This window comes from Oryx dammah, unplaced genomic scaffold, assembly GCF_014754425.2.
Source record: "Oryx dammah isolate SB20612 unplaced genomic scaffold, SCBI_Odam_1.1 HiC_scaffold_8, whole genome shotgun sequence".
Lineage (NCBI taxonomy): Eukaryota > Metazoa > Chordata > Mammalia > Artiodactyla > Bovidae > Oryx > Oryx dammah.
In genome coordinates this window covers 34,287,321-34,313,670 of record NW_024070192.1, presented here as the reverse complement: position 1 = coordinate 34,313,670, position 26,350 = coordinate 34,287,321, and the positions used below count along the sequence as shown (strand labels likewise).

General features: G+C 49.9%; 1 protein-coding gene across 5 annotated transcripts; it reads left to right on the top strand.

The window, feature by feature from the left end:
- Positions 1–13,411: 13,411 nt before the first annotated feature.
- ARHGEF15 (Rho guanine nucleotide exchange factor 15) lies at positions 13,412–25,866 on the top strand. Of its 5 annotated transcripts, XM_040243404.1 has the most exons (16): positions 13,412–13,509; positions 15,607–16,265; positions 16,636–16,968; positions 17,193–17,247; positions 18,290–18,348; positions 18,453–18,664; positions 18,771–18,931; positions 19,115–19,267; positions 19,386–19,515; positions 21,415–21,489; positions 21,588–21,680; positions 21,760–21,920; positions 22,017–22,169; positions 22,549–22,631; positions 22,742–22,846; positions 23,743–25,866. In XM_040243404.1, exons 2-16 carry the CDS (start codon positions 15,656–15,658, stop codon positions 23,892–23,894), a joined length of 2,535 nt encoding a protein of 844 aa, XP_040099338.1. In that variant the 5' UTR covers positions 13,412–13,509; positions 15,607–15,655; the 3' UTR covers positions 23,895–25,866. The 5 variants fall into 5 exon arrangements, 4 of the variants coding, with proteins under 4 accessions (XP_040099338.1, XP_040099335.1, XP_040099337.1 ...); XM_040243401.1 differs by having other exon boundaries at positions 18,771–19,267; XM_040243403.1 differs by having other exon boundaries at positions 18,771–19,267; positions 22,549–22,656.
- The last annotated feature ends 484 nt before the right edge of the window (positions 25,867–26,350 follow it).

Here is a 26,350-nt window from a genome sequence, read left to right as displayed (position 1 = left end):
GAGGAGCCTTGGAGAGGCGTAGCCAAGAGCCGCAGCCAATCAACGCCGAGCCGGCTCGACTGCCAATGGAAGGTGCTCCAGGGGACCCGGCCCCCGGAATCTGCAGAGAAGCGGTTGGAGTTAACTCTCCACACCCCGGCACCGGTACCTGGGCTGTCGACTCAGAGTGCTGGGAGGGGTCCCCCGGGAGCAGAGTTTTGTTTTGTTTTGTTTTTTAATCACTGGTAAGGAGGAGGAGAGGTTGGACCCTGGGTCACTGGACGGGCGCAGAAGCCGAGTGCGGAGACAGCAGTTCATCGGCCTGTTTGGGGCTGCTCCTTTTGCGAACCGAAGGCTCCCCTTCTTCTTCTATCCCGGGTCGTCGCCGGGTGGGGTTGCCAAACTGTATATCCACTCCTCGGATCGACGTCAGGAGAACTCGCCCCTGGACTGAACAGATATCCTTAGACTGAGTGAAATGTTTGCATAATAGGTTCCAGGGCGGGGATGTGGTGCCTGCGGGTGCAGAGGAAGGGGTCCTGAAGGATCGCAGGGAAGGAACATAGTCACATCCTTATGCTCTTTTGATCCTCACAGCAACCCAGAGGAAAACGGCAGGCAGGCTGAGTAGGGTGGGATTTTGATCCCTGAGCCTAGGTTATACAAGGCCAGCAAGTGGTGGAAGAGATCCTGAGACTCTCCTGTCCTTGTTCATGAGCCTGGTAATGGTTAATTATGCAAGGACTTCTGAGAAAAGAGGGGGAAGGCTTTGGAGAAAGATGGCAGGAGAACAAGGGATGTCTTCTGGGGTGGGAGGAGGAGTTAGGGGGCACAACTGACCTAGAGAATCTTTTGAGGTACAGTTTGGGTCTTCCTGCTTACCCCCTGGATGGCCTTAGGCAAGTTACTTAACATCTCAGAGCCTTCTTTGTAAAATGGGAATGATAATTATGTATTGCGTAAGCCTGAGTGAAAGTGTTTTATTTTCTCTAGGTGCTCAATTGGTCTCCTTGTGCCCTTGCATATCCTGTTCCCACGGCACCCTTATCCTGGTAACCTCCAAATCACTGTTCAACTTGAGCTTCATCTCTCCTGATCCTTGAAGCTTTTTAGCCACTTCCATCCTGCTTTGTTCCTCAAGTAAATGAGAAACTTTTGTTTCTGATTTGATTTGGCTTAGAGGGTAAAGCGTCCGCCTGCAATGCGGAAGACCCGGGTTCAGTCCCCGTGTAGGGAAGATCCCCTGGAGAAGGAAGTGGCACCCCACTCCAGTACTCTTACCTGGAAAATCCCATAGACAGAGAAGCCTGGGAGGCTGCAGTCCATGGGGTCGCAAAGAGTCAGACACGACTGAACGACTTCACTTTCACTTTCTTTCAGCAATTGTTTACTCTGACTCCTCCACTACAATGGGAGTTCTTGAACACTCCCGGGGCTGGGGAGCTGAGTCTGAGTGTTTTCTCACCAGTTTACTGCTAAATCACAGATTTTAAGACCTGGGTTCGATCCCTGGGTCGGGAAGATCCCCTGGAGAAGGAATTGGCAACCCACTCCAGTATTCTTGCCTGGAGAATCCCATGGACGGAGGAGCCTGGTGGGCTACAGTCCACGGGGTCGCAAAGAGTCGGACACGACTGAGCGACTTCACTTTCACTTTCAGGAGGTGTGGAGCAGATAATGGGGCTTCTCGAGAGAGGCTCTGAAAAGGTCCCCTGAAAATGTCCAAGGAATGCTCCAAAAATGCCTCCACCTGCTGGCTGGGGTTATCACCTGAAAAACTGGATTCGTCTCAGTGAATGTCGAGTCAAAAGACACAACCAAGCCAAAGAGTGAGAGAAGGAAGACTTTAAGTAAGGAGAAAACCGGTAATATTTTCCAAAGCAGTGTTTCCCGAACAGCAAAATTAGGAAAGTTTTAAGCTAACGGTATGTGCGTATTCATGAAGCGGTTTGGCTGGGGTTTGCTTATACATGACGGGGCTTGAGCAGAAGAGAATCCAGCACAGAATAGGGGCAAAAGTCCAAGCTTTCATTGATTGAAATCACAAACGACAGAAGAAAGTTAATATCTTCATTCCTTAGGTTCCCACCCGTCTGCAGGTTTTAGCTAGAAGTTACCATTCCCCACCTGTGTGTAGGACCTTTGTTCCCCTAGAGCAACTCAAAGATCGGATTGTTATGTATATCCCTTGAGGAGGACCTCAGTTCAGTTCAGTAGCTCAGCTCAGTCGTGTCCAACTCTTTTCGACCCCATGGACTGCAGCGCACCAGGCTTCCCTGTCCATCACCAACTCCCAGAGCTTGCTTAAATTCATGTCCATGGAGTCAGTGATGCCATCCAACCATCTCATCCTCTGTTGTCCCCTTTTCCTCCTGCCTTCTATCTTTCCCAGCATCAGGGTCTTTTCCAATGAGTCAGTTCTTTGCATCAGGTGGCCAAAGTATTGGAGCTTCAGCTTCAGCATCAGTCCTTCCAATGAATATTCAGGACTGATTTCCTTTAGAATTGATTTGTTTGACCTCCTTGTGGTACAAGGGGCTCTCAAAAGTCTTTTCCAACACCACAGTTCAAACGAGGAGGACCCAGGACTCTTGTTTTGTCACTGAACCGTTGCTTCCAAATGCTTTTACTCTGTTCTTGCATTCTTTTGTTCCTCTAAGATTTTAATTATTGAGATCTGTTCTAGGGTAAACATTGTAGCCAGGCTTGGATCACAAAATGGCTTCTCTTGTCAAGAAAGCCGTCTGGGGTTCTCTCTCTCCAGAACCCCTACCCTATGTGTTTGTAGGATGAGAGCTCATCATTGTTTTAATTTTTGAGTTTATACCAGTGATTCTCAAAGTACAGTCCTTGGAACAACAGCAGCAGCACCTGGGGACTTCATGTGTGTGTGTGATGTCGTGTCCAACTCTTTGTGACCCCATGGACTATATGTAGCCCACCAGGCTCCTCTGTCCATGGGATTCTCCAGGCAAGAATACTGGAGTGGGTTGCCATTTCCTCCTCTAGGGAATCTTTCTGGCCCTGGAATGGAACCAGCATGTCCTGTGTTTCCTTCACTCGGATTCTTTACCCCTGAGCCACAAGGGAAGCCCCAGGGGACTTCATAGCAATGCAGATTCTCTAGTCCCACACTAGATCTCTAGTGCTGAAGACGGGGCCTGATGAGACACTTAACAAACCCACTAAGGTATTTTGATATGTGCTAAAGTTTTAGAACTACTGGCTGAAGCCTTTCATTTGTAATATCCAGACATCCTACAGATAGAAAACTTTTAAAGTATTATTATTTTTAAAACAATCTTAATTTTTAGAACAGTTTTAGATTTATAGAAAAATTATAAAGACACTATGAGAGTTCCCACATCCAATTTCCTTCTTTCAGTTCAGTTCAGTCACTCAGTCTCATCCGACTCTTTGTGACCCCATGGACTGCAGCACGTCAGGCTCCCCCACCCCCACCCCCACCCCCGTCCATCACCAACTCCCTGACTTTACTCAAACTCATGTCCATCGAGTCGGTGGTGCCAACCAAGCATCTCATCCTCTGTCGTCCCCTTCTCCTCCTGCCTTCAATCTTTCCCAGCATCAGGCTCTTTTCAAATGAGTGAGTTCTTCACATCAGGTAGCCAAAGTATTGGAGTTTCAACTTTAGCATCAGTCTGTCAGGTTTCTCTGTAGAAAATTTATTAGAATTTTTTCCTCCTTTCCACAGTGCATTCTTTGGAAGGAAATCACTACGTACAGCCTACATTTAAGGAGTGGAGAGTTAGACTCCACTTCCTTGAGGGAGAAAAATCTATATAAATTATTTGGAATTCTACATGGGAGATTTGTTTGCCCCATTTATTTATTTATTCAACCATTTATTTCTATCTATGGAATCATGGATATTTATTTTATACTTTGAGTTATAATCCAATATACTTTATTTTGTTGTTTATAATGTTCTAACTCTGGCCTTTGAGAACTCTTTTACTAGATTTCTATGTTTTCTTTATTTTTTTGGCCACACTGCCCAGCTTGTGGGATGTTTCCTGACCAGGGATTGGCCTGAGCCCTCAGCAGTGGGAGTGACAGAGTCCTATCCACTGGATTGCCAGGACATTCCCGATTTCTATGTTTTCTTGACATATCCTCATCAAATCTTTTTTTAATCAAACTATTTGTTTTGTGAGCTGTATTTGACTTTTGAGATCTTTCCCCGACCAGGGATCAAACCCTGGCCACAGTAGTGGAGGCACAGAGTCGTAACCACTGGACGGTCAGGGAAGTCCCTAACCGTCCAGTGGTTAAGACTTCACCTTCCAATGCAGAGGGTGCTGCATTGATTCCTGGTTGGAGAACTAAGATCCCAGATGCCTGACAGCCAAAAACATAAAACAGAAACAATACTGTAACAAATTCAAACAAGGCTTTAAAAAATTCTTTTAAAAATTTTGTTTCTTTACTTTTTGGCAATATAAGATGCTCCAGGCTCATTTTGTGTATTTTCTGCCCTAGTCCTAGTGTCAGCTATTTCTCCAAGGAGCCCTAGTTTGTTTTATTGAAGAACAGTATTAGAAACTAAAATCAGCACTGGCTGTGCCTGATGCCATTACAGTGCCATTACTTCTAGACTCTCTCAGCAGGAGTGCATGTGTTAACTTGTTCTGTAAGTTTTAAGGGTTTTGACAAATGCATTATATCAATAGCATTATACAAAATATTCTCATCACCGCCTCCCTCAACCCCCGCCAAAGAAAATCCTCTGTATTTCACCTGTTCAACCATCCCTGGTCTGCCTATTATCTCTGTATTTCTGCCTTTTCCAGAATATTATATAGTTGGAATCATAAAGGAATGTAGCCTCTTCAGACTGGCTTCTTTGACTTAACAATATTCATTTAAGTTTCATCAATATCTTTTTAATGCTTGATAACATTTGATTATTGAATAATATTCCATTTTATGAATGTACCACAGTTTGTTGTTTATCCTTTCATGTGTTGAAGGACATCTTGGTTGCTTCCAGTTTTTGGTGATGATGAATAAAGTTGCTATAAATGTTTGTGTGCATTTTTTAAAAAATATATAGACATTTGTTTTAAAATCAGTTAATACCTAGGAGTACAATTGCTGAATTGATTGGTAAGACTGTTTAGCTTTGTAAGAAATTGCCAAGCTCTTTTTTCCCCATGTAGGTTATTACAGAGTATTGAGTAGAGTTCCCTGTGCTATACAGGCATTCTTGTTGATAACCTATGTTATATACAGTATTGTTAATTATAGTTGACATTTTGTATATTAGATCCCCCAAATTTATTCATCTTATAGTTGGCAATTTAAACTCTTGTATATATTATATTCTTTAGTGAGGTGTCTATTCAGATCTTTTCCCCGTTTTTAATTGGATTGGTTAGCTTTCCGGTTGTTGAGTTTAAGTTATTTGTGTATTTTGGATAACAGTCATATATCAGATATGTTTTTTTACTATTTACTCCCAGTCTATGACTTGTCTTTTCATTCTCTTAATAGTATCTTTTATAGAGCAGAAGGTTTTAATTATAATAAAGTCTAACATTAATTTTTTTCTTTCATGGATCATGTTTTTGGTGTTGTAACTAAAAACTTATTGCCAAACCTAAGGTTGCCTAGATTATCGCCTACATTTTCTTTCAGAAATTCTGTAGTTTAGGTCTATGATTTACACTCAGGTCTATGATCTTTTTTGAGTGTGAATGATGTAAGGTCTGTGTCATTTTTACATATGGATATCAGTTGTTTCAACAACTTTTGTTGAAAACAGTAGCCTATCTCCATTGAATTAATTGTCTTTGCTTCTGTTGTCAAAAATCAGTTGAGGGCTTCTCTGGTGGCTCAGTGGTAAAGAATTCTCCTGCCAATGCAGAGACATGAGTTAAATTCCAGATCCAGGAAGATCCCACATGCTGCAGAGCAACTGAGCCCATGCAGCCCCAGTATTGCACCTGAGCTCTACAGCCTGGGAACCACAACTACTGAGCCCACATGCCGCAGCAACTACGAAAGTCTGCACACCCGAGTTCCACAACACAAGAAGCCACTGCAATGAGAAGTCCACACATGGCAACTAGACAGTAGCCCCTGCTCCCTGCAACTAGAGAAAAGCCCAAGTAGCAACGAAGGCTCAGCACAGCCAAAAATAAAAAAATTAATTATCTAAAAAAATCGGTTAACCAGGGGAAAAGCCAATATTTTATAACTATAAATGGAATATAACCTATAAAAGTTTTTGAATCACTATGTTGTACACCCAAAACTAATATGGTAAATCAACTATACCTCAATTTTTCAGTTCAGTTCAGTCACACAGTGTCTGACTCTTTTCGACCCCATGGACTACTGCACGCCTGGCTTCCCTGTCCATCACCAACTTCTGGAGCTTGCTCAGACTCATGTCCATTGAGTTGGTGATGCCATCCCACCAACTCATCCTCTGTTGTCCCCTTCTCTTCCTGCCTTCAATCTTTCCTAGCATCAGGGTCTTTTCCAACGAATCAGTTCAAAACACCTCAATTTTCTAAAAGTTGAAAAAAAAATCAGTCAATATTTGTGTGAGCCCATTTTTGCTGATCTGTGTGTATATTTTTTCACCAGTACCACGCTGTGTTGATTATCGTAGACTTTTTTTTTTTTTCCCCTGAGTGTGAATGTCCTGAGACAAAAATGTGAGAGGAGTGGAGGAGGGGAAGCGCAAAGATGGCCCCAGGTCTGAGAGAAGGGGTGAAACCACAGCGAGAGGAGGGTGGACGGTACAGAGGCCTGGAGGACACCAGGGTGTGCCTTTTCTGCACCTCTGCCTGGGGTGGCCTAGATACCAACGGACTCATGCCGGCTGCCAGGCCCCACACCTGAGGTGCTCAGACTCCACCTGGTGGCAGGTAAACAGAATCCTCCATCCTCGCCTAGAAGAGAACTTGTAGGAATTCCCAGAGCAGGCCAATGGCCCACCACAGGCAGGCTACCTGCCCCTACTGGCCTTCTAGACAGAAAAGAAGGCCCAGGTGTTTTGTACTCCTTGAAGGATTCCACTGGAGTTCAAGGTCCTGGCCCTGGCCAGAGAAACTAGTGGAACTAGCTAGTGGAACTCAACACTTCTTTAAGCTCCTCTCCCACTGGAAGGGAATTTTTTTAAAAGCTACACTGCATGGTATGCAGAATGTCTCCAACCAGGGATCGAACATGGGTCCCCTGCATTGAAAGTAGGAACCTTAACCACTGGACCACCAGGAAAATCCCGGAAAGGACTTTTTTACATAAAGTATGTTTCGGCCCTGCTTGTGTCACGTGCTCATGCCTGAACAAGTCTCGGTAGCCAGGGGGGAGGAAAAGTGCTGACTGGCTGCTTCCCCAGAATGTACCGTGTGAACCTAGGATGATGGAAGGGTGGGTCTCTAAAAGGAAACTTGGTGCTAGTGCCAGAAGAGGGGGGAATGGGTGGGGAACTGGTTAAAACTCTTGCTGTCCACTCCCCCACCTGATCAGAGGCCTCAGCGCCTGTTTAGCCCTGTCTGGTTGCCTGCAGAGTGGCCTCTATGTGTTTCTCCTGCCCCACACCCCTCTTTCCATATCATCTAATATTCCCTTTCATAGTTCTCCAGATAGGCCTACTTCCCTCTTCATTGTGCCTGTACTTCCGCCATCTCCCCAAATGGTCACCCATGCCTTGCATGATCCCCTGCAGGAGGGCATGGCAACCCACTACAGTATTCTTGCCTAGAGAATCCCCATGGACAGAGGAGCTTAGCAGGCTACAGTCCATAGGGTTGCAAAGAGTCGGACACAACTGTAGCAATTTAGCATACATATGCCTTGCCCTCTTAGCCTGGCCAAATTCTACCTGATTTTTAAGGAATAGTCTAAGTGCCTCTCCTCCGTGAACCCTTTCCTAACAGCCAGGTGAGTGACCTAAGGAGGACTGAAGGAGAGTCAAGGCCGTCTGATGTGGAGCTTTAATAAAGGAGTGAAAGAGAAAGATCTAAGGATTCCTCTAGCCTTCCAGAAAAGGATCTTTGGGCAAAATCAACACCAATCACATTGAAGTTTCATTTTTTTTTTTTAAATTTCCATTTATTTTTTGATCTCACTGCATGGCTTGCACAACAGTTCCCTAATCGGGGGTTGAACCTTGGCCATGGCAGTGAAAGCCTGGAATGCCAACCACTAGGCCACCTGGGGACATTCCTTAATCATTTTAAAATTGAAAGTATTTTTGTTTTTCACAAAGATGTTTACTGCAGCATTCATTGTAATCGCAAAAACTGGAAGCTGTCCAAATGCCCTGCACTCAAGAATAAATTGAAGCATTTAAGATTCTTTCAGCAGTAAGTGACAGAAACCCAGCTCAAACTAGCTTAAGCACAAAAGAGAATTCAGTGGTTCCAGAAACTGGGCAGTGCAAGGGGCTTAAGTGATGCTGGCAGGCCCTCTCCATCTCTTGCCTCTGTCTGCTTCTCTCCTGCGTGAGGTTCATTTTCTTTCACTATTGACCAGGAGATGGGAGGCCAAGATGCAGATGGCTCCTGACTTATTTTATTCCTGCTTTGTGACCTTGAAAGAAAGAGAAAGCTGTTCTTTCCCAGAGACCCAAGGCAGGAGGCTGTCCCAGCATGGGTGAGGAGCTCATTCCTGGGCCAGGCTCTGTGGTGCGAGGAATAGAATCCTGTAATTGATTGAATCTGACTCCAGTGGTCAGGAGGAGGCTGCTGGTGTTGGCTGTCCTACTGGAACCACATGGAGTGGGGTGGGGGAATGAAGATTTTCCCAGGAGACTTTACTGTTGTTATCAGGATGGCAAAATCTAGTTGGTGCAATATTACATTCCAGGAAAAAGTACAGTTACACAGACTGTGTAATAACATGGCTAGAAGAAGGCAGAAAACAGTATTGAAACTATGCTGGCACCTTCGGAAGATGGAAAAATAGAACATTTTTCCTTGTTGTGGGAGAATGTATCATCATATTTAAAACCTTTGGTGCCTTTGCAAAAACATTTGTACAATACATAAAATGTATTTGTGCAAAAATAATGTGGCACACGAGACAAGGTATGACTTTTCAGAACTCGGTTTCTTTTCGGAATGAGATGGGGGCATAACGAGGGTTTCCCTGGTGGCTCAGAAGGTAAAGAATCTGCCTGCAATGCAGGAAACCCAGGTTTGATTCTTGGGTCAGGAAGATCCCCTAGAGAAGGGAATGGCTACCCACTCCAGGATTCTTGTCTAGAGAATTCCGTGGACACAGGAGCCTGGAAAGAGTCAGACATGACTAAGCGACTAACACTTTGACTTTTGGGGCATAAGTCATACTTTTCATCTTTGTGGTGCTTTGAGCAGGGGACCCAATGGAACCTGTTTGTCACGAGTGCTACATCCTCACTGTAGGTCCAGGGAACTTGAGTTTCCCAAAACACGCTGGCTTGCCTTCAGGAGTAGGGGAACTCTCTCCCCAACAGGTGGGCAGGTGAAAAGCCTCCAGGTAGGTCTCTGATAAGGACAGAGAGAGGACAAGGAAATAAGCTCAGGCAAGCCAGGAAGACCAGGTAAAAGTCCACAGGTAACCCAGCCCACCTAATTCCTCTTTTCCTGCTTATATCCCCACACAGACCTGCGGCAATTCAGGTAACCAAGTGCCAACACATTTGTAGCTAACAACCAGCGCTTTTGGGTAGTTGTCTATTTTTCTTTTTACCTTCTCTATGTGGCTTCAGTTCAGTTCAGTCGCTCAGTCGTGTCCGACTCTTTGCGACCCCATGAATCGCAGCACGCCAGGCCTCCCTGTCCATCACCATCTCCCGGAGTTTACCCAAACTCATGTCCATCGAGTCGGTGATGCCATCCAGCCATCTCATCCTCGGTCGTCCCCTTCTCCTCCTGCCCCCAATCCCTCCCAGCATCAGGGTCTTCTCCAATGAGTCAACTCTTCCCATGAGGTGGCCCACGTATTGGAGTTTCAGCTTTAGCATCAGTCCTTCCAATGAACACCCAGGACTGATCTCCTTTAGGATGGACTGGATGGATCTCTTTGCAGTCCAAGGGACTCTTGAGAATCTTCTCCAACACCACAGTTCAAAAGCATCAATTCTTCGGCACTCAGCTTTCTTCAGAGTCCAACTCTCACATCCATACATGACCACTGGAAAAACCATAGCCTTGACTAGACAGACCTTTGTTGGCAAACTAATGTCTCTGCTTTTGAATATGCTGTCTAGGTTGGTCATAACTTTCCTTCCAAGGATTAAGCGTCTTTTAATTTCAAGGCTGCAGTCACCATCTGCAGTGATTTTGGAGCCCTCCAAAATAGTCTGACACTGTTTCCACTGTTTCCCCATCTATTTCCCATGAAGTGATGGGACCAGATGCCATGATCTTCGTTTTCTGAATGTTGAGCTTTAAGCCAACTTTTTCGCTCTCCTCTTTCACTTTCATCGAGAGGCTTTTGAGTTCCTCTTCACTTTCTGCCATAAGGGTGGTGTCATCTGCATATCTGAGGTTATTGATATCTCTCCCAGCAATCTTGATTCCAGCTTGTGCTTCTTCCAGCCCAGCATTTCTCATGATGTACTCTGCATACAAGTTAAATAAGCAGGGTGACAATATACAGCCTTGACGTACTCCTTTTCCTATTTGGAACCAGTCTGTTGTTCCATGTCCAGTTCTAACTGTTGCTTCCTGACCTGCATACAGGTTTCTCAAGAGGCAGGTCAGGTGGTCTGGTATTCCCATCTCTTTCAGAATTTCCACAGTTTATTGTGATCCACACAGTCAAAGGCTTTGGCATAGTCAATAAAGCAGAAATAGATGTTTTTCTGGAACTCTTGCTCTTTTGATGATCCAGTAGATGTTGGAAATTTGATCTCTGGTTCCTCTGCCTTTTCTAAAACCAGCTTGAACATCAGGGAGTTCACGGTTCACGTATTGCTGAAGTCTGGCTTGGAGAATTTTGAGCATTACTAGCGTGTGAGATGAGTCCAATTGTGCCGTAGTTTGAGCATTCTTTGGCATTGCCTTTCTTTGGGATTGGAATGAAAACTGACCTTTTCCAGTCCTGTGGCCACTGCTGAGTTTTCCAAATTTGCTGGCATATTGAGTGCAGCATCATCTTTCAGGATTTGAAATAGCTCCACTGGAATTCCATCACCTCCACTAGCTTTGTTCGTAGTGATGCTTCCTAAGGCCCACTTGACTTCACATTCCAGGATGTCTGGCTCTAGGTGAGTGATCACACCATCATGATTATCTGGGTCGTGAAGATCTTTTTTGTACAGTTTTTCTGTGTATTCTTGCCACCTCTTCTTAATATCTTCTGCCTCTGTTAGGTCCATACCATTTCTGTCCTTTATCGAGCCCATGTTTGCATGAAATGTTCCCTTGGTGTCTCTAATTTTCTTGAAGAGATCTCTAATCTTTCCCATTCTGTTGTTTTCCTCTATTTCTTTGCATTGATCACTGAAGAAGGCTTTCTTATCTCTCCTTGCTATTCTTTGGAACTCTGCATTCAGACGCTTATATCTTTCCTTTTCTCCTTTGTTTTTTGCTTCTCTTCTTTTCACAGCTATTTGTAAGTCCTCCTCAGACAGCCATTTTGCTTTCTTGCATTTCTTTTCCATGGGGATGGTCTTGATTCCTGTTTCCTGTACAATGTCACGAACCTCCGTCCATAGTTCATCAGGCATTCTGTCTATCAGATTTAGTCCCTTAAATCTATTTCTCACTTCCACTGTATAATCATAAGAGATTTGATTTAGGTCATACCTGAATGGTCTAGTGGTTTTCCCTACTTTCTTCAATTTCAGTCTGAAATTGGCAATAAGGAGTTCATAATCTGAGCCACAGTCAGCTCCTGGTCTGGTCTTGTTTTTGCTGACTATATAGAGCTTCTCCATCTTTGGCCATAAAGAATATAATCAATCTGATTTCGGTGTTGACCATCTGGTGATGTCCATGTGTAGAGTCTTCTCTTGTGTTGTTGGAAGAGGGTGTTTGCTATGACCAGTGCGTTCTCTTGGCAAAACTCTATTAGCCTTTTCCTGCTTCATTCCGTATTTCAAGGCCAAATTTGCCTGTTACTGCAGGTGTTTCTTGACTTCCTACTTCTGCATTCTAGTCCCTTATAATGAAAAGGACATCTTTTTTGGGTGTTAGTTCTAAAAGGTCTTGTAGGTCTTCATAGAACCGTTCAACTTCAGCTTCTTCAGCATTACTGGTTGGGGCATAGGCTTGGATTACCATGATATTGAATGGTTCACCTTGGAAATGAACAGAGGTCATTTTGTTGTTTTTGAGATTGCATCCAAGTACTGCATTTCGGACTCTTTTGTTGACCATGATGGCTACTCCATTTCTTCTAAGGGATTCCTGCCCACACGTGGCTTATGGGAACTTAATTCCCCAACCGGGGATTGAAACTGCATCTTCGACAATGAAAGCACAGAGCCCTAACCACTGGACCACTGTTAGGCACTGGACCACCAGGGATTTCACAGTTGTTATTATTTTTTGGCCATGCCATACAGCTTGCAGTCTCTTAGTTCCCCAACCAGGGATTGAACCCAGGCCCCAGCACTGAAAGCACAGAGTGCTAACCAGTGGACTACCAAGGAATCCACACCTCCCCTGCCATTCAGTTATCTTTAAATGTTGAAGTTGCAAACCTAATAAAGACATTCCTATTTTAGTGAAAAAAAAAAAAAAGCAGGATTTGTTTGGCTGCACATGTGCATTTAGCTTTCTCGATAGGGTCTCTGAGGCACTCTTATAGAGGTTTCCTCTTCCTGGAACCCGGCAAGCACCTAGAGGTGAGGGCTGGGAGACTAGATGTCTGGTCCTGGGGTGTGTGTGTGTGTGTGTGTGTGTGTGTGTGTGTGTATGTGTTGGGAGGTTGAATGTCTGGTCCTGGGCTTGTGTGTATGTGTGGCAAAAGCAGGCACCTGGGTGTGGGCAAAGACCGCCAGAGTTCCTCACTGCCCCCCCTGCCTCTTCCTCCCACTCCCCATCTTCCCAGGATGGGATGTGGCTCATTCCACCCCCTCTGCTGTTCTTATGACACACACAGAGCCCTGGGAACTCTTTAATCACAAAGCAGATTACAGGTGAGAAGGGATCTCCCCCACCCCCGCCCACCCTCCCAGGGGTACTGACTCCCAGCCAATCAACATCAAAATCTCCCAGTGGGACCTGGAGAGTCATGGGGCTGGGACCTTGAGAGACAGGGACTGAGAATGGGGAGCAGGCAGGGGGCTCAGCCAAGGGCATGCCCACCTGGGGAGTACCAAAACCTCCCCACTAATTCCCACATCTGCATGTGCCCCTTCTTCCTCCTTTACACACACACACAATGGCTGGGTGGGGCTGAGGAACCAGCTTCCTTTGCAGAGATCTGAATCTGGGCCCACAGTTCCCGCCCTAGAAACACAGGAACAGACACACTCAGAGACCCGGCCTCACGTTCCTTGCTCCAAGGGGCAGGCGGGACAGGCTGAAAATAGAAACTGCTTCCAAAGAGATAAAGGTAAATTCAGGGAGTGCTACTGCAGAGTTAGGGAGGGGGCAACCGGGGTAGGGGTGGGGTTCTGTGGGGTGAAGTGATGGGCTGGCTCACACCGAGGAGACAGGCTGGATACTGAAGGGATGGGCCGTCTCGTAAGGTGTGGGAGAGATGGTCAGACACGCTGTCAAGGGACACACAGAGCACACCACAGCAACCCAGGGGTGTCTGGAGCCCATGCTCTACCTCAAGCCCAGCCAGGGCCACGGTCACCCCATCCTGACCCCACCCCTGTCCAGCCTGGGCCCCCACGAACCCCCTGTCCATGCAGCAACGTGGACCCAGGACAGAACATGTGCGTACACAACAGTCCACTCTCCACGCCTGAGGTTCATCCTTTCCGCAGACTCTGTTATCCTTGGAAACCTGGCATTCGGGGTCCCTCACATCTTCCAGAGCCCCAGTGTGCGCATGTGGAGTGTGGTGTGGTTGGGGGGGGTGTCCGGTTGGGAGGAGGATCCCATTCCTGTTTCCTGCTCCTACTCACTCAGCCCCAGGAGGTAACCGAGAGTGGAGAGGACTTGAGGGTGAGTGCTTGGGCCGAGTACCTGGGTCCCTGAGAGAGGCCTGAGTGGGGGGTGGGGGAAGGAAGTAAGGGCAGATACCTGAGGGGGGCAGGGATCCCGGAGAGGGCAAGGCTGGGGAGGAGCTGGCCAGCTGGCGAGGCTGCTGCCTGGGTCACCTAAGGAGCTTCCTGCCAGAACACAGAGGCCATTGAGCCGCGAGACTCGCGGTCTACAGCCCCCAGCCCCCACCCCGCATCATTTCTCAGAAACCGATCTGGGGCTTAGAGGGACCTGACTCTCCTGCTGACTCCACAGGGGAATTTGGGGGCACAGGTCTTCCCGCTCTGACCCTTCAGCCTTCTCAGGCTTACAGGAGGAAGCGAGCCCATGTCCCAGCATCTTGCCCAACTGGTCCTCACCTTCAGTCTGATCTGATCTCCTTCCTCATCACACTCTGGGCATCCTGGCAGGATCCAGGCTTCTACCCACTGGGGCCTCTCTCCTGGACCAGGTGGGGAGCAAGGAGGCAGACAGGGATGAGGATGGGGCAGGAGAGACCATGCCCGGGGCCTCCTGGTCTCCTGGGGTCAGAGGCTCCAGGAATCTTCATGGCAGGAAAAGGAGACTAAAAATAATCCGGAAAGGGAGAGTCCGGAGAGAGGAACTGGGAAATGGGGGGCGGAGGGCCCGCAGGAGCAGGGAAGCTGTGATGCGGCCCAGGCACACACAGAACATACGCTCCACAGAGAAAGCACAGAACCCACACCCAACACCCCCATCTCACTCACCCCATACATTGTGTACCCCGCACTCCCACTTTGTACCGCATACGATAGATACACTTTTTTTTTTCCCCCAAATATTTATTTGGGCCAGATCAAGCTCTTAAGTTGCGGCACACAAACTCTTAGCTGAGGCATGCAGGATTTAATTTCCTGATCAGGTATCGAACAGGGGCCCCCTGTACTGGGAGTGTGGAGTGTTAGACACCGGATGGTCAGGGAAGTCCCAATAGATACGCTCCTGAAACACAGCATCCAACACCTGGTTCATATATTAATAGCAGCAGCAGCAGCACATACACGCCATGTCCATGCTTAAACCACACACACAAACGTTCACAACACATACTACAGACACGGAACACAATTCCTCAGGTAGACACTTGGTTGCATGCCTTATTTCCCTTGCTGATCCAGTCCTCTTGTGCTCCTCTCCCAACTTGGGTCTCGATCCAGGTGCCCCCTCTCTGGCTTCTGTCTCCTCTGGCCTGACTGTGACAGCAGAGGTCAAAAGATGGAGCGAGATGGAGGCTGGGAGGTGCGGGGGTGGGGTTTCAGAGTTTTCAGGAAATGGAATAAGAATTGAGAGGTAACAAGAGAAGACAGTGGAAATGGGGAGGGAAGAGAGGAAGTGCCCCCACCTCTACTCCTGAGCCTAAAATCTCGGCTCATTTGCCTGCAGACATTTCTGCTCAAAGGTCTCTGTCTACTCGCAGGAGCATGGGGGGCACAAAGGGCACTAAGGGTCTCTCTTTCTGCCCCCTCTTCCTCAGGGGATGACTCCAGCAGTGTACCCCACTCCTTGGAAGAGCTCAGAGGAAGATGTCAGCCCAGTCTCTTCCGGAAGCAACACCCCCCACCCAGAAGCCCCCTCGGATCATCCGCCCCCGCCCCCCTTCTCGAGCCCGGGCTACTCAGTCCCCAGGGCCCCACCACAACGGCTCCTCTCCACAAGAATCTCCCCTCACCGCCAATGAGGCACTAACCCCCATGTGCACCCCCATGTTCTGGGAGCCCCCAGCCCCATCTCTCAAGCCCTCCGCCCTTCTGCCCCCATCAGCTTCTAAAGCCAGCCTCGACTCCCAGACTTTTCCAGACTCGTCTTCCGACACCCCCAGCCCAGTGTCCCGGCGCTCCATCTCCCCAGAGCCTGCTCCCCGGTCTCCAGTCCCCCCACCCAAACCCTCTGGGTCACCCCACATGGCTCTGCGCCTGCTCCCCACGACCCAGGTCCCCGACCAGGATGGCTCTGCCTCGGCCCCAGGCACTGTGCGCAGACTGGCTGGCAAGTTCGAATGGGGGACTGAAGGCAGAGTCCAGGCTGCGGACACACTGGAGCCAAGTCCCCCAGGGGGAGTGGATGCGAATGGGGAGAGAGAGACTCCCCAGGGCAACCTCACTGGGAGCGGGTCTCAGGAGAACGGCACTCCAGGTAAGCTGGGCTGGGCTCAATCCAGCTCCTCTTTTTCGTTCTCAGGGCTTAATGATTTTTTTTGGAGGGGTGGGGTTATACCCCGTGGGTGTAACCAGGGATCGAACCCATGCCTCCTGCATTGGAAGTGCAGAGTCCTAACACTAAACTGCCAGGCAAGTCCTTTAGATTGGGTACTTTAAGAGGCTACTTTTTAAAATATGGATTCCATACTACGAAAATCTGGTTTTAACGCTTCTGGAGCTTTGAAGAGAGCCTGGAGGTGAGAGATGCTTAGCACTGACCTCCAGTTCCTGCTGCCGTGCAGGTTAAGGGGAGGGAGGAGGCCTGGGGAGGGGGGCTGTCCTAAGGAGGCCCCTGTCTCCCACAGGTGCTGGGCTGGCCTGCCCTCCCTGCTGCCCCTGTGTCTGCCACGTGGGCCGGCCTGGCCTGGAGCTCCGATGGGTGCCTGTGGGGGGCTATGAGGATGGCCCCAGGGTCCCATGCCGGGCCTCCCCACTGCGGGCCTCCCGCTCCCGCCCCAGCCCTTCAAGCCTCAGCCACCCCCCAGTCGTCCTCACATCCTACCGCTCCACTGCTGAGCGCAAACTCCTGCCACCCCTCAAACCCCCTAAACCAACTCGGGTCAGACAGGACATCACCGTCTCTGGGGAGCCCCCACAGCCTGATCTCGATTTGCCCTCTGAAGATGGAATCCAAAGAGGTACAGGACCGGAGGGATGGGCCTCAGGGCTGGGAAGAGACTGGGTGGAGGTGTACCGTTCTAAACACCAACTCACTACAACCCCCGACAAGCCCTGGGCTTCTTGTTCCTCCACCAGCTGCTGCTCTGGAGCTGACAGTTGTAGTTTCTATAGTAACAGTCTTTGCTGGGCTGGGGTCGGGAGTCCTGGGCTGGTGATTTCTTCACTCTGGGTTCTCTCTTAGGGGATAGTCCTGATGGTGCTCCTCAGAATGATTCTCCAGCCACCACGGAGGGCAGGTACTGAACACCTAGATACTCCTTCCTGAAAACAGACTAAACTTTGTGTGTGTGTGTGTGTGTGTGTGTGTGCTAAGTCACTTCAGTCATGTCTGACTACTGTGACCCAGAAGCCTGCCAGGCTCCTCTCTCCATGGGAGTCTCCAGGCAAGAATACTGGAATGGGTTGCCACGCCCTCCTCCAGGGGATCTTCCCACCCCAGGGATGGAACCCAAGTCTCTTTAAGTCTCCTGCACTGGCACGCAGTTCTTTACCACTAGTGCCACCTGGGAAGCCCAGACTAAACTTTGGGTCCACCTAAATCCCACCCCAAGCATGGAGTGAAGAAGGGCTGGGCCTCTAGAGACAAGCAGCCCCAGTTTCTAACCCCAGCTTTGTCCCTTATCAGCTACGTGACCTCAAACATTCACTTAGCCTTTCTGGGTCTCAGCCTCCTCACCTGTGAAATTGGGGTAAACATACCAAATACTTAATAAGTTGCAGGGATCTGATACTGGTGAAGAGTCAGGCCCATACTAAGTCATTTAAGTTGCCCCACTTTGAGCTTCTATTGAAATTATTGTACACAAATCCATGTGGCAAGCAGGAAGATTTCTCCTGTGTTACCTGGGCCCATCAGTTCTTTTACCACCATCATCAGAGTTAATTTGAGACCATCCATTTATTCAGCATTTACTGGAGTTTAGTCTCCTGGGTTTTCACTTTGGGTGAATGGGTGTGCGGTGGTGCTGAGACCAGAACAGAGTTGGGGGAGGTGTAACAGCTGGAGTTGAGTTGCACTGAGGCACATACAGGACATTCCAGACAGTGGTCCTTCCATAAAAGCCCTGGAGATGGAGGCTAGAAGTGTACAGTGCCCAAAGGTTGAGATAACAGGAATGGACGGGGCCCACTTAAGGCGTCACATACCACAGGCACATAAAATGAGCTGGGGTTTGGCTAGGGTCCCTACATATGACCTGGACGTCGGTTGTGTACCCCTGCACAGTATCAAGTGAATAGCTGTGTTTTGAGGAACTCCATCCCTTTCTCTTTCCGCAGGGAGGAAGAGGAGCTGGAGGAGCTGAAGGAGCAGAACTGGGAGCTGCCCCTGCAGGATGGTGAGGGCTGCTGGACCCCGGGGTGCCTGCTGAGACCCAGCTAGCAGCGTGGACCGGCTAGGCGGGGCACGGGACTTCCCTGACGTGCCTCGTCTGCTCTCCAGAACCGCTTTACCAGACCTACCGCGCAGCCGTGCTGTCAGAGGAGCTGTGGGGGGTCGGTGAGGACGGGGGTCCCGCTTCAGCAAACGCTGGGGAAGCTCCCACCTTCGCCCGTCCCCCGGGCCCTCGAAACACGCTGTGGCAGGAGCTTCCGGCTGTGCGAGCCAGTGGCCTCCTGGACACCCTGAGTGCCCAGGAGCGGCGGATGCAGGAGGTGGGCGTCCCTGGGCTCGGGTGCGGGGCACGGAGGGGAGGAGCTTGGGCCCCAGGCCCAGGCTGCGAGCTGGGCTTTCCATTCGCGCCCTGCGCAACCTCCTTAGAGCCTGTTCGAGGTGGTGACGTCGGAGGCCTCATACCTGCGCTCCCTGCGGCTGCTGACCGACACCTTCGTGCTGAGCCAGGCGCTCCGGGACACACTCACCCCCCGGGATCACCACACCCTCTTCTCCAACGTGCAGCGAGTCCAGGGAGTCAGTGAGCGGTCAGTGGGGTCCCCACCTTTCTGCTGGGCAAGCCTGGTGTCGGGGGAAAGCACGGCTTCTCAGCTCTGTCTCCGAGGCCTCCCCTCCCGGGCCCAGCTCTTCCCTCCAGAAGTCGGGGGGCGGGGAGGGGGGCACCCCAGGCCCTCTGCCCCGCCTCCAGTGCGTGTTCCCCACTCCCGCAGTTTTCTGGGGAAGTTACTGTCCCGGGTGCGCGCTTCTCCCCACATCCGTGACCTGTGCGACGTGGTGCACGCGCATGCCGTGGGGCCTTTCTCCGTGTACGTGGACTATGTGCGGAACCAGCAGTATCAGGAGGAGACCTACAGTCGCCTGATGTGAGTGTAGTAGAGGCAGGGTCACCCTGCGGGAGGAAGCCGGGTCCAATCCAGGCCCGGGCAGGTCACGGGTGATTAGGGCCTCCAGCCAGACGCCAGCCTGCGCCTGCCTCCGTAGGGACACGAACGTTCGCTTCTCCGCGGAGCTGCGGCGGCTGCAGAGCCTTCCCAAGTGCCAGCGCCTCCCGCTGCCCTCGTTCCTGCTCCTGCCCTTTCAGCGCATCACGCGGCTCCGCATGCTGCTGCAGGTACCGCGTCCTGGCCTGGGCCCCTTTCGGCCCCACCAGCCCTGATGGGGAACTCTCCTCAGGGGCCTCCTGCTCCGCCATCGCCATTTCCCACCCCGCCAGGAACACAGCAAACCCCTAAGTTAGGACTCAAAGTCGGGGGCCCTCCATCTAGGACACCTCCACCCCCAAGCCCTACCTGGAGTTACCCAAACGTTTCAAGAAGCCGTCTGGGGCAGGAGAAGAGCCTCTGGCTAGAGACCTGAGTTCTGGTCTTAGCTCTGCTGCTAACTAGCTGAGCCACTCTGGGCAAGCCCCCTTTTCTCTCTCCAGGTCTCAGGGTGAATGTGGGGAGTGGTTTTTGAGGTCTTCTCAGGCCATATCTTTGACTGTATGCCTTTCCAGTGGAGATGATATCATCTCCAAGGAGGCAGAAACTCCTTTGAGGGGTAAAAACATCTTAAATATTCCACTGGTTGTGGTTCTCCAGAAGGCCAGAGTACCTAAATAGATATACAGTGTATCAGTGGTATTAAAATTTCATGGTGGTGGTGGGGGCAATGTCTAAATAGGCTCCTTAGAGGGGTGATACTGAAAAAAGTGGTGAGAAACACTCTTCTACTGTAGAGAAGAAAATTGTCCCTGAACCAAGTCACCCAGTGTGAGGATCTCAAGGTGAAGAGTCCTCAATTATGTTTCCAGTGTCTTAATGTCTTATTCAGCTTTATATAGGAGCTCCCCTGCTGGCTCAGTGGTAAGCAATCCCCTTGCCAATGCAGGAGACATGGGTTTAATCCCTGGTCAGGAAGATCCCCTGGAGAAGGAAATGGCAACCCACTCCAGTATTCTTGCTGGGATAATCCCATGGACAGAGGAGCCTGGTGGGCCACAGTCCATGGGGTTGCAAAGAGTCGGACATGACTGAGTTCACACGCACCACCTTATATATCCCCAGTGTAGTCAACAACAGCATAATTATGATCAGGAGGATGGCTCTAATCATAATAGCTAAGCAACTCTTGAGTGTCTTTTCTAGATGTTCTAAGTGCTACACACCCGTTTAACCTTACTAATGATTGTGTGAGGATAGGAACTATTATTGACCCCACTTTATAGATAGGAAACTGAGGCTCAAAAAGGTTAAATAACTTGCCACAGGTCATACAGATAATATTCAATAATTGACGGAGACAAACTTCAAATCCAGGTACTCTTAACTCCATGCTATGTTGCTTCTACTAATTATTTTTTTGTCGCTCAGTCGTGTCCAACTCTGGGACACAGGCCCGAATACTGGAGTGGGAAGCCTTTCCCTTCTTCAGGGGATCTTCCCAACCCAGGGATCAAACCCAGGTCTCCCATATTGCAGTCAGATTCTTTACCAACTGAGCTATCAGGAAGCCCTTTAATATAATACTAGTTGTGATTAATAATTATTAAAATAATAGCAACCTTCTTTTCAGCATTTACTATGTCCCAAAGACTGTACTAAGTACTTTATATAGATTTCCTTATTGAATTCTCACAATGCTATTGATTTGGTTGGTAGAAATTATCCCCCTTTTACAAATGGGGAAACTAAGAGAGGAGAGGTAATGTGAGTTGCTCAGGGTTATGCAGACAGTGAGTGGCGAGGCTAGTGTCTCAGCCCTGTGAACCCCAAAATACCAAGCCAAGTGGGGTCCTCTGAGTTGCAACCCCTCTGAATCCCAGGGCTGCAGAGCAGGGGTCCAATTACCCTTCCTCTTGTTCCCAACAGAGGATGAGATGGTTGGATGGCATCACCGACTCAATGGACATGGGTTTGGGTGGACTCCGGGAGTTGGTGATGGACAGGGAGGCCTGGCGTGCTGTGGTTCATGGGGTCGCAAAGAGTCAGACATGACTGAGCGACTGAACTGAACTGAGCTTTGTCCCCAGAATATCCTGCGCCAGACAGAGGAGGGGTCCAGCCGCCAGGAGAATGCCCAGAAGGCCCTAGGTGCTGTCAGTAAGGTGGGATGGGGATGCTGGGGCTAGGGGACGTGAGGAGGTGGGAGGGAGGGATGGGTGGATGGGGTGGGAAGGGTGGGTGATTCGGCTTCCCTTACCAGATCATTGAGCGATGCAGTGCCGAGGTTGGACGCATGAAACAGACAGAGGAGCTGATCCGGCTCACGCAGAGGCTGCGCTTCAACAAAGTCAAGGTTAGCCCCTGCCCAGGCTCCGGGCTTCCCTTTCCCCATGGTGCTGTGAGGTCAGAATCTCCTCCCTGCTTCCTCACAGGCCCTGCCCCTGGTCTCCTGGTCCAGGCGCCTGGAGTTGCAGGGGGAACTGACAGAGTTGGGGTGCAGGAGGGGAGGCGTGCTTTTTGCCTCACGCCCCCGCTTCACCCCCCTCTGCCTGCTGCTCTTCAGTGACCTGCTGCTCATCACTCAGCCCAAGAGGTGGGTCCCAGGGAGGGAGGGAGCCCAGGCAGGGGTGGGGAGGAGGAGTCCAGCTGGACCTCTGCTCTCCCTCTGAACCTCCTCTTTCCTGGGCAGTGGGCAGCGGCTACAGGTTCTGGATTATGCCCATCGCTCCCTGGTCCAGGCCCAGCAGGTCCCAGACCCATCTGGCCCCCCTACGTTCCGCCTCTCTCTTCTCAGCAACCACCAGGGCCGCCCCACACACCGGCTACTCCAAGCTTCATCCCTGTGAGTTGTGTCTCCTTCAGAAAACACCCTGGGCAGGGTGTGTGTGTGTGTATGTATGTTTCCCTGGTGGTCCAGTGGTTGAAACTCCTTGCTTCCACTGCAGGGGGCACAGGTTCAATCTCTGGTCAGGGAACTAAGATCCAGCAGGTGCCACCGAAAAAGAAAACACCCTGGGGGACCCACTCCTGACCCTTACCTGACCTCTCAGAGTCCACTACCCTCCTCGCAAAGTCTTTCCTCCAAAGCCCCTGCCTAACCCCCAGGAGGATGAACTTTGTCCCCAGAATATCCTGTGCCAGACAGAGGAGCGGTCCAGCTGCCAGGACCCTTCCCTATGTTCCCCAAATGTGACCTCTTCCCTTCCCTATGTTCCCACCAGATCAGACATGCAGCGCTGGCTGGGCGCCTTCCCTACCCCAGGCCCCCTTCCCTGCTCTGCAGACACCGTCTATGAGGACTGTGGTGAGTGTCCCCCAGAGGGGAGGAGGGAAGGAGAAGGGAGTCTTCAAGGATTATGGGGGAGAAGCTAAAAAGAGCCTGGATCCCACTGTGATATCACCCACCCCAACCAGACTGTTCCCAGGAACTCTGTTCGGAGCCTTCCACACCCACCAAGACAGAGGGACGAAATGTGGAATTCAGGGCTCCCCCCAAGCACCTACACAAGAACCCTGAAGGTGAGAGATTCTTTTATTCATTCATTCAATAAATATTTATTCAGCATTTATGAGATACCACTCACTGTTCTCAGCACTGTGTACAAGACATGCAGATATCCTTGCCCTGCTATGCTATACATTCAAGTAGAGGTAAAACAATAAAGAACAAACAAGATAAATAAGGTGATAAGTGCTGTGGAAAATCAAAGGTGAAGCAGAGTCAAGGAGGTTAGGAGCTTCCAGGTTGGATAGGGTTACACGTTTAAACAGGGAGGTCAAGGGACTTCTCTGGTAGACTGGTGGTTAAGATGCTGCACTCCCAATGCAGGGGGCCTGGGTTCAATCCCTGGTCAGGGAACTAGATCCCATATGCTGGAACTAAGAGTTCTCATGCTGCAACTAAGACCCCCTGCAGCCAAATAAATAAACAAACAAACAATAAATAGAGAGGGTGAGGCAGATCTCACAGGCACCCTGTGGATAGCCACTTAGTGGAAGAATTTAGGCACGTGGTGTCTGGTGTGAAAGTGTTCCAAGAGGCAGGAGTAAGAAAGCCAGTGTGACAAGAGGGAGTGAGGAAAGGAGAGAGAAGCAGATGAGGTCATAGCGGTAACTGGGATCAGGTCACGAGGGTCCCCATAGGTTCCTGTAAAAACTCTGGCTGTCACTCTGAGTGAGATGAGCAGTCAACGCAGGGCTTCATGGGAGGGACCGCACCTCTCTCTGTTGCTGCTGTCGCGTCCACCTCTAAAGGCCTTTTTACCAATGCTCCAAGGCTTTTGCACTAATTCCCACGCCTGCCATGGCCCTCAGGTGTTAGACCCCACTGGGCCTCCCTTCCCCGGCCCCCCCCCCCCCCCGCCGACCTGCCCTCTACCCTGGCCCCACTTAGGCCCTTGTGTCTTCTTTTTCAGGCTGGCTGAAGGGGCTTCCTGGAGCCTTCCCTGCCCAGTTGGTGTGTGAAGTCACAGGGGAACATGAAAGGAGGAAGCACCTTCGTCAGCACCAGAGACTCCTGGAGGCTGTTGGGCCGTCTTCAGGCACCCCCGATGCCCCCCCACCCTAATGCATGGTGGTGTGGAGGGGGGAGCAGCACAAGTCAGGACAGCTGGCAGCCTGGCACAGAGAGAACAAAGCCCATCCATGCACTGGATTCGCTGTCAGTGGAAACACTACCTCAGTGGCAACCAATAGGGGCCGAGCTTCAAGACTGGGCAGCCAATGAAAACAGGGCCGTCTGAGCCCACACAGGAGGGAGAATGAAGATGGCTTGAGTGGGTTGCCAGTGGAGGCAGAGGCTTAGTGCAGAGCGGACAGTAGGTGGTGAGCCTCTGGCCAGTGAGTATCCCTGCTATGCTCACAGCCAAAGAAGAGGATTCTAGGTCAATGCAGTTAAAAGAGGGCTGCATTTGAGATAAAGTCCTAGGATCAAATAGCCAATAGCAGGGATAAGTCCAGATGGTGATCTGGGCCCAAGAGACCAGTAGGAACCCTGCTTGGTGCTATAACAATCACTGTCTTGTCTTTTGAGTCTGGGAAGTATTAGATTCCATTCCTGGGGTGCCTCCTGTATCCTCTTAAGCCACTTCCTCTCTTCTAGAAGAATCCAGAGTATGTCTCAGAGAATCTGTGTGTGTGCATATGTCTGTATATGTATTAAGGAGGGTGATTTTTTGGAACATGGTGTGTGTGGTTTTGCTTCCTTGCCAGATAACTGAGTGCTCTATTTCTTCCCTCACCCCTCATTTTTCCCATTAGTCTCCTCAAAAAGACACTAGGTCTGAGCTCCAGAGGCACATGTGCTGGGTGTGGCTTGGCAGCCAGAGGCCAGAGCTGGGGGTAAGAGAGGCCTGGGTTCTGAGTCTCTTGGAGGCCAGAGACACCAAGTAGCTTTGCAGAGGAATCTGAAGGACTGAAGATGGCCAGTAGCTGGGGTCTGAGGCCTCCTGAAGTTTGTAGGCCCTTCTCCTTGCTCAGAGCTTGACCCCCATAATCCCTACCTGCAGATCATCCAGCCTGAACCATAACCAGCCATCCAGCCTCAGCTTCGGGCTTCAGACTGGCTCTGGGCCCCAGGTTTGAGTGAGGTTCAGCTGTGGCTCTTGAGCCAACTGAGCCTCTAGGGCTTTCTTCCCTTCATCATGATCCTTTCACAGAAACACTGGGCCAAGCAGTGGGAGAGTACAGAGACGGAGTGTTGCTGCCTAACCCCACCCAGAACATCTGCTTACAGATGAGAAACTGGCACGATGCCAGAGGAGGTGAGGGACACACAGAGCAGAGGAGACAACTGTGGGCAAGTGGCATCACGCCTTCCCTTCAGCTCACGCATGGCAACTTGCCTGGGACAGAAATTGCCATGCCCTTCACAAGGGAGTGCAAGGACTCTGAGGGATCCAGAGGGAGAAAGGTACTGGCATTTGGTTTGTCCATGACTTTGGAGATTGACTCAGCACAGTGCCTGGCATATGAGATGCCATGCCATGCTTAGTCACTTAGTCGTGTCTGACTTTTTGCAACTCACTGTAGACTGCCAGGCTCCTCTGTCCATGGGATTTTCCAGGCAAGAATACTGGAGTGGGTTGTCATTTTCTTCTCCAGGGGATCTTCCCCTGGAGAAGGTCGAACCTGTGTCTCCTATGTCTCCTGCATTGCAGATGGATTCTTTACCCACTGAGTCATCACCATCAATAAATGTTGGTGGAACTGTGTTGAGGCTTTTTGGAGGTTTTTAAAGGAGGAGTGGTTTTTAAATGCGACTCTATTAGGGGAGCAGAGCTGGTTGAAAAGGTATCTTTCGAGAGCAGGGGTCAGCTCTGCTGAGAACTGGGGCTTGGAGCGCAGGTGCAAGGCCTGAATGTGCTGATGCTCATAGCTTCCGAGGGATCTTGGGCAGTATGGTGGTGGGAGAGTTTCAGGTGCTGGAGCAGGGAGCTGCAGGTTGGGAAAAGGACAGGTAGAGCCAGATATAGCTAGGACTTGGGCAAGTGAAGAACACAAAGGGCAATCAGTCAGCAATAAATGTCCTTTACTGAGCAGCCACGCATCTCTGTGTTTAATTCATTTCTACATCTGTTCATTGAGTGCCTTCTATGAGCTAGGCACTCTTCTAGGATCTGAGGATACAGAGATGAAAAAGACAAGGACCTTGCCCTTAAGGAGCTTACATTCTGGGGAAGTTGCTAAGTAAACAAGTTAATAACTAAATTAAGATCAGATAGAAGTGATTACTTTGAAGAAAATGCAAAAAAGGCTATGATACTGTGGTGTGTGTGTGTGTGTGTGGCTTTGGGGAAGAGCCTGGAGGAGATGATGGTAAGCTGAAACCCAAATAACAAGAAGGAAGCATCTGGGAAGATCTGAGCAAAGAACACTCTAGGGGTGGCAACAAAGGGACGGAAGTCCAGGAAGAGAAGGCAGTGGTCATGGGGAGGGAGCTGGCCTACATGCTCACAAGTTTCTTGGGGGCTGGTGGGGTGTCACTCCACAGAAACTCCCCTCTTCCTCTGATATACTCAGAGA

Coding starts and splice junctions, on each gene's coding strand:
- ARHGEF15 (XM_040243401.1), top strand. CDS start 15,656: ATGTCAGCCCAGTCTCTTCCGGAAGCAACACCCCCCACCCAGAAGCCC. Junction 16,969..17,192: donor TGAAGATGGAATCCAAAGAG/GTACAGGACCGG, acceptor GTTCTCTCTTAG/GGGATAGTCCTGATGGTGCT. Junction 22,170..22,548: donor CTACTCCAAGCTTCATCCCT/GTGAGTTGTGTC, acceptor TGTTCCCACCAG/ATCAGACATGCAGCGCTGGC.